Raw genomic sequence first — 15,299 nt, 5'->3', positions numbered from 1 at the left:
GAGTGCATTGCAGTAGTCTATGTGGGAGATGACCAGGGCACGAGTGACTGTTTGGAGGGACTCCCGATCCAGGAAAGGGCATAGCTGGTGCACAACACAAAGTTGTGCAAAGTCTCCCCTGGCCATGACTGCCACCTGCTCTTCAAGCAGGAGTCATGAGTCCAGGAGAACCCCCAGGTTCTGCATTGGATCTGTCTGGGGCAGTGCAACCCCATTCAGAGCCAAGGATGGCAAATTCCCAGATACTTGGGAGTCCCCAACCCCCTGTCTTACCAGGTTCAGCTGAAGCCTGTTGTTCTCCATCCAGACCCACACAGCCCCCAGGTGCTGAGAGAGGGTGGCCACAGCCTCACTTACATCACCTGGGATGGAGATATATAATTGAGTATCATCAGCATATTGATGATAATTCATCCTGTGGTGATGGATGATCTCACCTAGTGGTTTCATGTAGATGTTAAATAGGAGAGGGGAGAGAACCAAACCCTGTGGCACCCCACACAAGAGGGGTCGAGGGTCGGATCTCTAATCTCCTATCACCACTGATTGGGCATGATCTGACCATGACGGGGACATGTAACCCTCCCCTCAGATCACATTGCCACTGCTCTGACAAGAAAACCAGGTCTGTCGTGAGGCCACTGTCCCAAGTCGGGTCCTGAATAATCTGGGACAGGACCATGGCCACCATGGTGGCCATGAACTCCCAAGCTGCCTCCGAGGCACGCCCCAGGGACGGCAGGTTGAAGTCCCCCAGAACCATAAGCCTGGGGAACTCCACCACCAACCCCGAGATGGCCTCCAGCGGCTCAGGCAGGGAGGTTGCTATGCAGCAGGGAGGCTGGTACAGCAGCAACACTCCCAACTGTTCTCAGGAGCCCGACTTGAAAAACAAGGTCTCACAACTGGCCATTTGTGGAGCAGTGCCCCTGAAGGCCACCAGAGACTCCCGGATGACAACAGCCACCCCTCCTCCCCTGCCCTGGGGTCTTGGCTGGTGCCATACCATGAACCTGGCCAGGCATATTTCCGAAAGGGGCACCCCCCGCTTCAGGGCCCAGCCAGGTCTCGGTAATGCATGCCAGGTCTGTCCCCTCCTTGATGAGCAGCTCACATATAAGGGGGGCCTTGTTGTTAACCAACGTGACGTCAAGGAGCAGCAGCTGAAAGCCAGGGCCTCAGTGGGTCTGCTGTCCAGGGCACGGGTCTGAGCACAGAGGGCCAGAACACAACACTGGTACCAAACACTGGGGGTGTCTTCCCCAACGATACCTAGCCTATGTGAACGGAACAAAATGAAATGCAACTGATCCTAGCATTTTGAGACTGAGATTAATCAGGGGGGAGGCAAGGGCAGAAAATAGAATTGCTAGAAATGAGTGTGAGGAAATATAATATATGCAAAATAGAGCATATAGACAAGGGTCAACAACCTTCTACTTAGGGGCCAGAGGCCACGCCGCTGCTACCATTTCCAGGGGACTTGTTGTTCCGGTGATGCCATCGCCAAAATGGTTGCCAAAGAGACTGGATGTGCTCTTGCATTCTCTCTCTCTCTCTCTCTCTCATTCTCACCAGATAAATACATATTTTGGGGAGGCCGGATGATTTTGGGTGGTGGGCGACATCTGGCCCATGAGCCATAAGTTGCTGACCCCTGATCTAGAACATGAAATATTGCAGTTTTTCTAAGAAAGGATCGTAACATGCCAATAACTAATAAGTCTATTTAAACTCTGGAGGTGATCCAACAACTGGTAACTTTGGAGCCACGTCAGCCAGTTCAGTGAGACCCAGATGGACATTGTAATTTGATGGGGAATATATAATAAAGGTACATACATAGATTCATATCTACATCCCTGAACTGCATTCAGAGAAGAATAGATTTGGCAAATACAATGTTTGGCTTAGCCAGTCAAAACTTGTACATTTATAACGTATATTGGTCAGAACAGGGCTCCAATGCTGGGGGGTACCAAAATGAGGGGGGGGGGCATAAAAATGGGCACGGAATCCATGTTTGCCCCAGGTGACACAGACCCTAGTTGTGGGCCTGGGTCAGAATATGCAGTTAAACTCTGATTGCTGGTCAGTCTTGTAACATCATGAAAAACACATTGATTAGGTTCTAGGAGGGCAGTAGTATTAGCATTTTGTGGCATCTTGAAGACTATTGACTTTGAAATACCACAAGTATCTCTGTACTACAATGGCTCCATTGTTTATATATTGCTGTCTGTTAGCTTTTTATAATAATATTAATTTTTTGTACTACAACTATGTCATAAGTTGTACTAACCAGAATTTGTTTCATTTAATTTCTAGGAGGTGCTGGATGATCTTTGGGAGATCCTAAGAGTCAAACAGAAGGAGCTGAGCTCTTCATTCATTAATGAACAACAATATGAAGCTCTGTTACAAGGACTTGCAGAGCTCATAGATCTTGGGAAAGGAAAACTTGCTCATGTTTCAAAGCTGAAAATTACCAGTCAATCTGATTTACATATATACCTACAAAATCATAAGGTATAGATCTCTGCTTAATTACACTTAAAGTTTTTTTCTGTACCAAGAAATTGATGGATTTCTATCATATGTTATGATTAATTGAAACAAAAAAACCAACATCAATTCAAACATAGATGTTGTGTTCACAAAACACTCAATGATCAAATGAATAAACCATATTATGGCTTAATGGATGACCTGATTTCCTCATCCTGCTAAGATAATAGCTGGTTTCCCAACATACGCTGAACCCTATAGTTTTAGACTACTCTAGCATATGTTGTGAACCCAGCCAGTGAAATCATGGCAACAATGAGATTCATTGTTCAATTTGATCATATATTCATGCATGCATTGATTCATTAGATTTATCAACTGTCTCACTCCAAAGCTCTAGGCAGTGAAAGTGCATTACAGTAGCTCTTCCAGTACTACCATTCATACGAATGAAAAATAATGGTTTGCATTTAGCTAGCAAAACAAGATCTCTGCCTGGGGGAGGGTTGCTGGTTTCTCCCATCTTGAGGTGAATGGCGCAACAGATGTACTGATACTCAGCTGGCAGTGGTTAGATGACATTGCTTGAGGAGAAAGGCAGGAAATATTCATTTGTTTTATGTTTATTTTCCACTCAGAGCTTTTAATGTAATCTCATCACAAATGAGCAGAAGTATTTTGTAGGGAGAGGAGGGTTGTTGCTGTTATGTGTAATTGTAAAATCTACCCGGGGCTATAATTATTTTGCTGGAAATAAAATGTAGCCCTAGTAATGAAGATGAATGTTTACAAACTGCCCAGGAAAAAGACTAAATAAACATGAGTTGATTCCTACTTAACTTCTTTGAATGTAAAGTTAAGGGACACCATTACTTCAGCTTTGCATCAGATTAAGAGGGCTGTAATTGGTAGTATGTTGCATATGGAAATGCCCCTTGTTTAAGATATTAGAAGTGTGGCTTGGTTAGTTGACTAAATAACTACATTTGGGATCCAGAAGGATTTTTTTTATACAACAGTGTTTCTCCAGAATTGTTAGTATTAGTGTTTGATGAAAAAAAAAAATACTTCAAATTTCATTTTGGATTCAATCACATAAAGGAATTAACTTCTTTTAAAAAATTAGAAATAACTTGCTTTGTTCCAAACCAGATTATGACTTAAATTCAACTATGCTACACTGATAACATTATCAGTCATGTTGTAAGGTCCAATGCTTTTACCAATATGTCCTCCACTCTTATCCAGATGCCCTACACCAATTTATCCATGAGCTTCTGTGTCTACATTCTCCCACTTACTTTTGGGTATTATGCCAACAAAGAGTGGGAGAAGGGAAGCAGAGTATCTTCTCTTTCCCCCATGGTGAATGGAACATCCCATTCCATCCCATCCCATCAGGTCTGGCAGAAGGGGTTTCTTGTGGGTCCCAACTGTGAAGTAGTTCCATTTGATGGGACCCAGGAGACAAGCCTTTTCTGCTGTGGCACCTGCCCTGTGAAACATCTTTCCCCCTGAAGTGAGATCGGTCCCATCTCTCCTGACTTTCTGGAAATCCCTTAAAACTTGGTTAGGTCAACAGGCCTGGAGATTGCAAGAGAATGGTAATTTGATTAGATGGCTCCATTGTTTATAATATATTGCTGTTTCTTAGTTTTTTATAATAATACTAATTTTTTGTACTGTGAATGTTTTTTAAATGGTTTTTATGGTTGTTTTATACGCCGCCCAGAGTCACATTGTGTGAGATGGCCAGCCATATAAATATGATTAATAAATAAAATAAATAAATGAACATAATTTAGCACTGACTCAGAACTCAGTAGCTCTGGAAAAGGGATCTAAAGAGAAGGCCTGGAAAATCACAGATAAATGGAAAGGAGAGGGGAAGCAATTGCATTATTTTCTATCGCAATCAAAAATGGAGAAGAAGTTGAGTAGCAACATTCATCTCAAATTTATGGTGAGCAGTGCAAATTACCATCCCTTACATTCTGAGCCAAAGAAATATGAGCTTTAGCAACATCCTGGTTTTAATTAACATGTGTTCATGTGAATACATTTTATATGGTTTCATTGTGATGTTTTTAAAAAATTTATAGTCTTCTGTAATAATGTACTCCTTTTTTTTTAAACTAACCTTCCTCATGAGCAAGAATTCTTTGAAGGCTAAGAAAACATTAGGGGGCATGCAGACTTTTACCCAGGACTGAGCTCTTCTTCCTTAGTGACTGGAAAAAGAAGAGATCATAACTTTTTCCCCTTTCCCAGGAACTGTGTTTTTGGCATCTTCAGTCTCAGACATAACTGTAAGCCTGGCAATCCATCATCTACTTGCTTAGGAATGACCAACAACTTGCATATTTTATAATATTTAGCCCATGAAGAATGTTGGCATTCTTGGTTGAATTGTAACAAATACTACAGTCTACCATTTTGCCATTTTTAAAAGTGTTAAAATATAGATCTCTATGTATTTGTTATATTTGCTGTTTGTAAAAGTTACAAGTAATGAAAGTAGATGGGTTTCTGTATTACTGAAATATCCAGAGCAGGCACATACAGTAGAAATATTTTAATTTTATTTATGCAATCACAAGGAAAATATGTTCTTTTTGAATCATTATTATGTGAATATACAGTAATTACCTATACTAATTATCCTTTTTTTGTGTGACATAGAGCTTTTTCTGTAAACTGAATGGCCATATGCTTCTTGTACAAAAAGTGGCAGCTTCAATATTACAAAAGAGAGAGAAATTCTGGAATGATGTGGTACAGGAGATCAAATCATTGGAAGAGCAAGCTATTCAACATGGAACCCGTTTGGAAAACCTTTTACAGGTCAGAGAGTAAAATAAAACAATGTGAAATAGGGGAACAAGTCTGTTGCATTCAGCTTCTAACTCAGAAGTTGAGTGAGAGACTGAAAATTTTCACTTTAAATTTACATACCTTAGCAATTTATCCAAACCCAAAACTGGTTTGATATATTGTATACTGCATATATATACTTGATATCTATCCACCCATCCATCCCACCCAATATATACTTGATATATTGTATATTTTAGCACAAGACTTTGGACTGATTCAGCACGGCTCTTTTTATATCTCAATAAGTGATAAAATTAAATATATTTTTGTACTTGCATATCCATTAAATGAGAACCAGTTTGGTGTAGTGGTTAAGGCATCAGGCTAGAAACCAGGAGATTATGAGTTCTAGTCCCACCTTGGACACAAAGCCAGCTGGGTGACCTTGGGCCAGTCACTTTCTCTCAGCCCTAGGAAGGAAGCAATGGTAAACCACTTCTGAAAAACCTTGCCAAGAAAACTGCATGGAATGTCCAGGCAGTCTCTGAGAATAGGACATGACTGAACAGATTAAAAAAAAATCCATTAAATAATGCTACCATGTTGAGATTCAAGGTCATATTTGTAATGGAAGAACCAAATACATTTATTTATATTGGATACAGCTTTCCTAATTTGGCACATTTATTATATATCAGACTATAACTCTAGCCAGTATAACTTTTTGTAGTCCTACACATGTGGAAGAAACCAAATTGAAGCTTATTGTATACAACCATAATGTGTACTACTTAATTTTCTGAGATCAACTAACTATGCTCTTCATCTTACAGGATTGGATAGCATTTGATGAGAACTACGTTTCATTCTGCCAAAAGCTGGAAGCATTTTCACCCACAGTGCCTTTTGTGACTTTAGTGGAAGAGACAGAAGAAAGAGTAATGGAAAGGACTCAGTTCTTCCAGGTGTTGATTTGTCCCTAGTTTCTGTAACTTCCATTGTAACTATGGTTATTATTGAATGAAACACAGTGTAAAAACTAATATTTGAATAATATTTCCTCTTTTCATAATTAAGGGATTGAAGGCTAAACATGTCTGTAGAAACTATACTTTGTAATTTCATGTAGTTCCATTTAGGAAGGATATTGACAAACCGGAGGAGAGCATCAAGATGATTAGGGGCCAGGAAGAATGATTGAGGTACTGGATATGTTTAGCCCAAAGAAGAGAAGACTTTGGGGAGACATGACAGCTGTCTTCTAATTTCTGAAGTGCTATCATATGAAAAATAGGACAGAATTGTTCCAGAAGACAGGACAAAAAAAAGGGGGGGGGGTTTAAATGACAACAAAGTACAGTTGTAATCGAAATTATTCCACCTCCATTGCAAATCAGGTTAGACATCAGGAAAAAATTTGTAATGGTGAGAAACTATTCAACAGTAGAATAGAGTGGCGTAGGAAGTGGTGGTCTCTGCTGGAGGTTTTTAAGCTGAGTCTGGATGGCCATACATCAAAGTTGCTGTAATAGTGTAATCCTGTACTGGGGAGTGGGGTGGATTAGAGGTCACTTTCAATCTTTACATTCTGTGATCCATGTAAAACCTGAGACTTTCCACACTAGTTAGGCACTGAGACAGAAGATGATGGATGTAAAGTAATTACTCTGAGAGAAAGACCCAAGCCGAGAAACTTGTCCAGTTCCACCTTGAGAAAGTGAAAAAAATCTAAATAGAATAAGTTAAAGAAAGAGATATAGGAGAGATCAAATTCTCTCCAGGTGATGCTTGCCAAATTTGATTAAATGAACACTGAATGATAAATAGATTTGCCTTTTTTGTGAGATTAAAGGGAAATAAATGAAATGCACAGTTACTTCTCATTTACTCAGTATAATTTCTTTGTTGTTTCTTAGGAGATCAAAAAGAACATTGAAGGAGAACAGGTCAAATATTATCAAATAGTGAAAGAAGGGAAGAATTTGATAGAGCTTCTGAGCTGCCCTGAATTGCAATGCCAGGTTGAGAAGCTAGAACATCAGTGGGCATCTCTTTTCCAAAGAGTTGACCATGAACTACAAAGACTTGAGAGACTGCACAAACTCTTGTCCAGGTAGGAATTATGCTTACTTGTTTTTGAAGGACAACTTCCCTCACCTGGCACCCTCAATAGACATCATACCACAATTCACTTAATTCCCCAGCAATCACATTGATAATCTGAAAATGTCAGGTTGGGAGAGTAGACCAGTTCTGAAAAAAAGAACCCACATAACAATAAACAATACAATATATAAATACCAAATATAAAATGGCAAACCAGCACATAACAAAACAATCACAAGGGGACTCCCACTTAGCTGGCCCCTAATGCTTGGGGAAAGAGCCAGGTCTTAATGGCTTTCTTGAAGGCGAGAAGAATTAGGGCCTGTTGTATATTGGGGGGAAGCGGGGAGATCATTCTAGAGAACAGGGGCAACCACCAGAAATGAACACTTCCTAGGTCCCATGAGATGACAAAATTTAAAAGAAGGAACCTGGAGCATGTCCTCCCTGTGGGATGGGAGCATGTGGGGCGGGCAGATGTTCTTGGGAGAAGGCAGTCCCTCAGGTAACCCCGTCCTATGCCATGTATGGCTTTACAGGTAATAACCAGCACCTTGAATCACACCCAGAAGCATATCAGGAGCCAGTGCAGCTTGTGGAGTACCGGTGTTACGGGGACATAAAGAGATGTGCCCATAACTACCCGTCCTGCTGCATTCTGGACCAATTGAAGCTTCCAGATGGTTTTCAAAGGCAGCCCCATGTAGAGCGCATAGCAATAGTCCAATCAGGAGGTGGCCAAGGTGTGAATAACCATGAGAAGGACCTCTCGCTCCAGGAATGGGTGCAACTGGCACATAAGAGATAAAAGCATCTGGTGTTACTCCATCTGTTAACAGGCAACATATGGGAAGATTTTTTTTCATTTAAAAACCACCAAGAGGATCAGTAACCAAAGATATCTAAAGAGTGGGGAGAGGGTGCACATTTTATATTTTCATTGCCCTTGTGTAGGAGTAGAAAACCTATATCCCCTCCAGATATTAGCCCCCAAATTCCATCTGCCGGGATGCACGTTAATTTCTGTTGATCATTAACTGTCTTATATGCCTGTTATCAGTCAGAAACATAGTTGTCTGAGGAGTCTGTGGTGACTTACTGATTCTAGTTCCTGTTCTGTTTTCTTTTGTTTTTCCTGCAGTTACAGCAAAGACTCAAAGGAGCTCCATGTCTGGTTGGAATCTGCTCGGCAAAAAGTGAACTATTGGAAGGAACAGTCACTTAATGCATCCCAGGACCTGAACACTGTCAGGAACCATATTCAGAGTTTGCTTGTAAGTCAGACAGTGTTTATGAGAGTAATGTAAAAATACAAGAACAGCCTTTCCATCTCGTCCTGGACATTGCCTCCAGTACAGGCTAACTGTTATCTCCAGCTGGAGGGCTCAAATACCTACTAGCCAGAGATAAGATGGTCCTTTTTAAAGTTTTGTTGCTAAGGGCCATTCATAAATATACAGTATTCTCTATGAATTTATCTAATGTTATTTTGTGAAGCCATCTCCAAACACACCACGCTTCTTTTCCTCGATACTAATCAATCTCACAGGATAAGCCTGGTTCTTTGATTTCAACATTCAACTTTCCAAAGGCTGGGCTTACACACTGTACTAATGTGATCTGTTTCACATGGTTTGCTAAGGCTTGCTGAACAAACCGTATTGCATTTTATGTAATCACTTACAGTTTGAAATCATGGTTTGTTGCTGACTATAGTTGTGAGTTGGCATGATCTTGGCATGTAAAGATGTAGGAATTGTTTGTAGTTTCCTGGCTTATTCCTGGTTTGGTATTATGTCTCACTCAAACCTCTAAACAAAGATGTAAGGCAAACCAGCCAAAAATGGCAGAAAATAAAAGAAGAAATTTGCCAAGTCAGTCATAATTGTTTGCAAGACTGACTGGCTTGTTGAAAAAATTGAGCTTAAGACAAATGGTGGCTTAACGTGGCGTGTGAATGCAGCCACAAAGCCCTGTTTAGTGAGTCAAGCCTTCTGCAGTTTTCTCCAAACCCCTGCCATCTCCCATTACAGAAGGCAGGAGGATTCTCTCTTTTATGTAGCTGGTTGTGTCAATCACAGCCAATAAATGGGAGCGAGTTCCATTTTTATAATCTATCCACATTTAGGAATTTAACCTGTAAGTATAATTACTGTTGGAAGGTAACAGCTAGAACCAATAGTCATTTTATATAAGATTGCAAAGAACAATTTATCTCCTGTCTTTAATAGCTGTTACGTTTTCATATTTTCCCTCTCACTCTTGTAATTACCTTTGACTTTCCCTTCTGAATGGCTTTCTCATTTCTCTTTCATTTGCTCCCCACCATCATTAGTCACCTATCTGTCCAGGTAAAAAGGTAAAGGTTTCCCTTGACGTAAAGTCCAGTCGAGTCCGACTCTAGGGGGCGGTGCTCATCTCCGTTTCTAAGCCTTGGAGCCGGCGTTGTCCATAGGACACTTCCGGGTCATGTGGCCAGCATGACGACTCGGAACGCCGTTACCTTCCCGCCGAAGCGGTACCAATTCATCTACTCACATTGGCATGTTTTCGAACTGCTTGGTGTGCAGGAGCTGGGACGAGCAACGGGAGCTCACCCCGCCGCGCGGTTTCGAACCGCCGACCTTCCGATCGACAGCTCAGCGATTTAACCCGCAGCGCCACCGCGTCCCTGTATCTGTCCAGAGGGCAGACAAATACAATATGTAAATGGAAAATGTCCACCCAGAAAGTTTTGAACCTGGATCTGACTGACCCAACTGTATTTTTCCTTCCAGACCTTAAGCACTATTTTTGGGTGCTCTAAAATGTAAGAAATTAAGAGTAAACCTCATGTTGAGCATAGGCTTGGACTTCGGCCTCCTTAGTCTACTCCCAGCTCTGTCTAGTATACCTAATTGGTGCTTGGTGTATTCTTAAAAAAATGAAAACAGAGAATAATGTTATATCTCAGTTTAATATGATTTCATAATTTAATACAATTAACATGCTTCTTTAATGCAACATTTTTATACAAACCATATTTTATGACATTGACTTTAGGAATTCTCTAAAGAAGCAGATGATAAATCTTCCTTGAAGTCTTCGGTCATAAGTACTGGAAATCAGCTCTTGCTTATTAAGGAAACTGATGCTGCAAAGTTGCGGTCCTCTCTGGCAGAATATGAGCAGAGATGGACTGACCTGCGTGTTCAATTGCCAGTCATCCAAGAGAAGTTTCACCAGGTAAAAATCAATTCATCAACCAAGTCACTAGGTGTGAACAACTTGAAGACTACCACAGTTATTCATTGCAGACTGCTGTACATTACATATCTCAGTCATTTATCTCTTTAAAGATTCTTATTAATCCATTTTATCTAAAGCAAATCCATCAAAGTGAAGTATTAAATACTACCATTGTTGCAGTTCCTGCTTGTGGTACCGATTACAAGCATTTATATAAAACTCAAGGATGCTGATCCTCAACTGTCCCACTAAAAAGTTTGACTGAAACTGCCCAATGTTGTTCTTTATCTTTGACTTGTAATAGCAAATGTCTCAGCAAGTTTAAAACATATAATCTTCCTGGACTTCTGTATAGTTGTAGGGGAAGGGGGTAAGATGATGACACATGCATCGTGATGTCATCACACGAATTACATTCCTTATACAGTATAGTTGCTTCAGACATAATGACCATGATGCAAGCGCATCATTTGCACAATAATATCACGATGCAGACATCATTTTGACATAAGTGTGGCTTATTACAGATGCCGCTGTATAGTTGTAAAGTTTGTGCCTCTTTCTTAACTTGTGAATATTAGGGATAATTTGCTAAGAATAAAGTGAACTGACTTGAAGGGGGATGTCTACATCACAGTAAAAAACGACATCTACACCATATAGAAAAGCAGGGGCGGGGGGGGGGGAGAAAAAGTGAGATAAAAATCCAGAGGATTTCTGAATTTTAAATATTCTTTTGCAGACAATACTGACTACTGTTAGCTCTAAAATCATTATATTATAGTAGGGGTAGTTCGATGCTGATATACTAGCAGTCTTTGGTCACTGGCTTATTTTTAGAAGTCCCATGGCAAGAGTATTCTGTCCCTTTTCTAGAAGTAACTGAGTGGGGAGACAGAGAGGCATTGTCCTAACAGTCAGGAACCACGCTGAGACGAGGAATAAGTCTCTAGTGTTTTATTACTGCTTCATTAGACAGAAAATCCTAACAAACTGAAGAAGTGTGAGAAAACCCATACAGATAAACCCCAAAAGTCAAGGCGGGTCTGTTCCGTGTCTCTTTGAATGACTGCTCAACTCCTCACTACTACGCATGCATTTTCCCCTCTGGATAGGGGCCCCCTCCTGCTCACCATCAGTGCTCATGACAGGCATAGAAAGATCAGGGATTGGGGAAAATGAGCGAAAAGTGAGTGATTCCATTTTCCAATAACCTGCAGTACTCAGCAGACTGCCCCAAAGGAATGCAGCTCTGGGCAGAAAAATATCTCCCAGTTCCGATTCAAAAACAGGACAGAGAAAAGGTTACTCTCTCCAATAGCGGCTAAATATTAGCCTCATATCCTGCTAGTGTGATAAGCACCTTAGATGCAGGATGCAGCCTTGGTTTGTTCTCACAATATTGGTTTTTTTCCTGACTGCTTTTATGAGAGGTCTTTCAGGCAACTGCAACTTCTGTGCACTGTTAATCACAAAGTGCTTTAAAGTGGCAGTACAATCACTTTTATTTGTGGAACACTGCTATGGGAAAGTGTATGCTATCTATATAAAAATCAGACTTGGAGATTTTCTGTACACAGTCTGAAAACTACTAAGGGATCATGACAACATCTATATTTGATTCTCTGCTAAAACTGAGTTGTGGAATTGAGCAGAGAGTACTCCAAAGTCTAAGGAGAGAGTGGAAGGGAAGGAGCATCCTTGCTGAACAGGATTTTTTGTTTTTGTTCGTTTGTTTGTTTAACTTACATCAAATAATCAGATGTGCAGGAACAAATAAGCAGTGATTTCAACCTGTGCATGTCTGTGGACAGAAAAATGCATTAAAGCAAGGAAAGATGACATCAGCTGTTGGAATCTATAACCGAAGACGTATTGGTTGCCAGAGATACATAGTTTTTTAGAACTTCTCACTTCTGTCACAATTATGAACAATGCACTTCACATTCACATTTAGAAAACCACCAAAAGTGCATAGCACAGTTCCTCATGTGTCTACCAAGTAGCAATGAAATAATTCCATCCAATTTGGTCCACTGCTGCTTCTGAGAGATTGATTTTACAAGTAGAAACTCAAGAGACCATGCATCTGCAGACACATTTATTAGGTCTTCACTACTCTTTTCATAAGGGTGAACAGGAACCATTCTAATGCTAGTCCACTGTTTCAGCAGAGTTCTTTGCTTTATTACTAATACATATCTATTGTGTGTATAATGCTGAATATTAAGTACACAGGAGAATAGTTGTAATGTTTATATTCTGTGTTTATCTTTAAATATCTCAGAAAACACATTAAATTTTGTTCCTTAAACTATATTTTTTTAAAAAAAGAAGTATAATGGTATAATTTTGTAACAGCTCCAGATGGCAAAGTTGCCATCTCATGAAGCCATCACAGAACTGAATGCCTGGATGAATTGCATTGATCAGCAAAGAAGAAATGAGGTTATAATTAATTTGCAAAGTCCTGCCAGCCAAGTGAAAGGCCTTCTTAGGAAGTACAAGGTGAGCAAGACACTATAAGTACCAGATGTCTAGAAATTGTTTCATTTCCCTTTGGACAGAGAAGAAAATAAAATCCAAATAGGGAAACATACTATGTGGCCTATTTGAGTCAACTGAGATCAAGGGATTGGGAACTAGAATAATATTCTCTATACCCTTAGGGAGCGAATGGTACCTTGCATCATGAATTTGGTCCACCATCCAGAGTCATTTTGTGTGAGATGGGCGGCCATATAAATTTGATCAATCAATCAATCTATCCCTGGTATCGTCCACTTTACCTTCCTACTTTCCCCTTACATGCTGTCCTACCCCACTGTGTCCAGGTTATTATCCTAGAGTTGGAAGGAACCACTTAGGCATTCTGGTCTAATCTCTTGCTCAGTGCAGGAATCCGGACTAGGAATGAACCAAATTAGGCCTTTTCATATGGATATGGTTGTAGGTAGGCAGAAGGTGTTTGGATAGTACCTATAGAATCCCATTTCATTTGTGGTATGTGTAATCTTTCTGCTATTTATTTTCTAAGATTTATCTGTATGGGTTTATGGAAAGATGAGGTAAGATAAAATAGTCTTATGTCAAATATCATTAGCAATATATGCATTCCCAAGATAAATTGATATAGGTAAAATCAGGATTCTAGATATCTTGAATCTCTGTGTAATGTTTTCTTCTAGAGTTTTCTTGCTGTTTCTGGAAGTCTACTATTTACAAAGGCACATAAATATTTATGACTTTACTACCTTACATCTATCAAAATTTTGCTGTCGGTTTCTTCACGAAGGCTTTTCAGCATTTCATTTTGCCTGTATGACCAAATGCTTTTTTCCTTTGGATATTTTCTGTCTTTAACTCACTAATATTGTCATGCAAATGAAGCTAGACAGGTGGTGCTTTCTCTGTCACACAATTATTTGTCAGTGTCTTTAAATGATCATTATCTTTCATTTATTTACTTATTTATTCCTCACATTTCTTCACTGCCCATCTTGCCAAAGCCACTGTGGGCGGTTTACAATCAGATTAAAATACCAGAAGATTAAAATACCATAAAAACAGATTCATCCTAAAAATATAAATATAAATCCAAAATCCAAAATCCAAGATGGAGAAACAACAGTCTCAATAAAATTCCTCAGGGCCTCATCAAGGCATCAACTACTCCCATGATTGACTATCCCCCCTCCCACCCCAAACAAAGTAGCAAAACCAAGTTTCACTCCCTTTCAGAAGGCCAGGAGAGTGGGGGCCTGCCTCACCTCTGGAAATAACTTATTCCACAGGGCTGGGGCCATGGCAGAGAAGGCCCTCTTCCTGGACCCCACCAATCTACAATCTTTCATGGATGGGGTCTGTAACATGACCTTTCTTTATGGGTCACACATAAGAGGAAAAGAGAGAAAAAGGGAAACAAGTATACTTACAAAATTCTTACAAGAATCTTCTCTATCAGGGAAGAGACTGCATCCAGTTTTCTTGGCAGCAATACAGAAATCATTTGCCCTTGCAGTATGTTTTTTCAACTGAACCCACAATCTTTAACTGCTTTTCCCAACTTGATGCCTTCACAGATGTACTACAACTCCCATTACCCCCACCAAAATGATCATTAAAGGCTGTTATATTTTTTAAGTGCCCATGATCATTATGCTCTTTAATTATGAGCAAGGGACTTGGCTATACAATTAAGAGTTATTATACCTCTGTATATCTATCCTGCTGCGACTTGCAGCAAAATCAGTTGTAAAGGCATAAAACTATATTTGCTACATAGAAAACATGCTCTTTTTGACAGAGTTGTATTTTACTTTTCTAGGAATATGTGATGGAAATGAACTTCAAACAATGGATAGTTGATTATGTGAACCAGTCACTACTACAGTTGACACCTTGCGATGTTGAAAGCAAGCGTTATGAGAGGACGTCATTTGCAGAATGTCTCGGGGAACTGAATGTGAATTGGCACTGTTTGCAAGGGACTCTGAATGGAAAGGTCTGAATGTGCTTTAAAATATTTTGCAGAGAGTGTGAGTCAAACCCAGATGTGCCTAGTGGAAGAGCGCCCATCCATCACAGCTTCCTTGTTCCCTCATCTGTACTGCAGAGGACTCTTCAGAATAGTGAGGAGG

General features: G+C 40.1%; 1 protein-coding gene across 1 annotated transcript in view; it reads left to right on the top strand.

The window, feature by feature from the left end:
- The window catches only part of SYNE2 (spectrin repeat containing nuclear envelope protein 2), a 263,282-nt gene that overhangs the window by 175,248 nt on the left and 72,735 nt on the right, over positions 1-15,299 (top strand). Inside the window, exons 76-83 of the mRNA XM_063289046.1 lie at positions 2,329-2,529; positions 5,191-5,352; positions 6,159-6,290; positions 7,242-7,438; positions 8,573-8,705; positions 10,474-10,656; positions 13,021-13,167; positions 14,987-15,163. Coding sequence (XP_063145116.1) covers positions 2,329-2,529; positions 5,191-5,352; positions 6,159-6,290; positions 7,242-7,438; positions 8,573-8,705; positions 10,474-10,656; positions 13,021-13,167; positions 14,987-15,163 — 1,332 coding nt within the window. The remainder of the gene's footprint in view (positions 1-2,328; positions 2,530-5,190; positions 5,353-6,158; positions 6,291-7,241; positions 7,439-8,572; positions 8,706-10,473; positions 10,657-13,020; positions 13,168-14,986; positions 15,164-15,299) is intronic.

This window comes from Candoia aspera, chromosome 1, assembly GCF_035149785.1.
Source record: "Candoia aspera isolate rCanAsp1 chromosome 1, rCanAsp1.hap2, whole genome shotgun sequence".
NCBI lineage: Eukaryota > Metazoa > Chordata > Lepidosauria > Squamata > Boidae > Candoia > Candoia aspera.
Note: the sequence above shows the minus strand (reverse complement) of the source record. Positions and strands in the feature narration are given on the sequence as shown.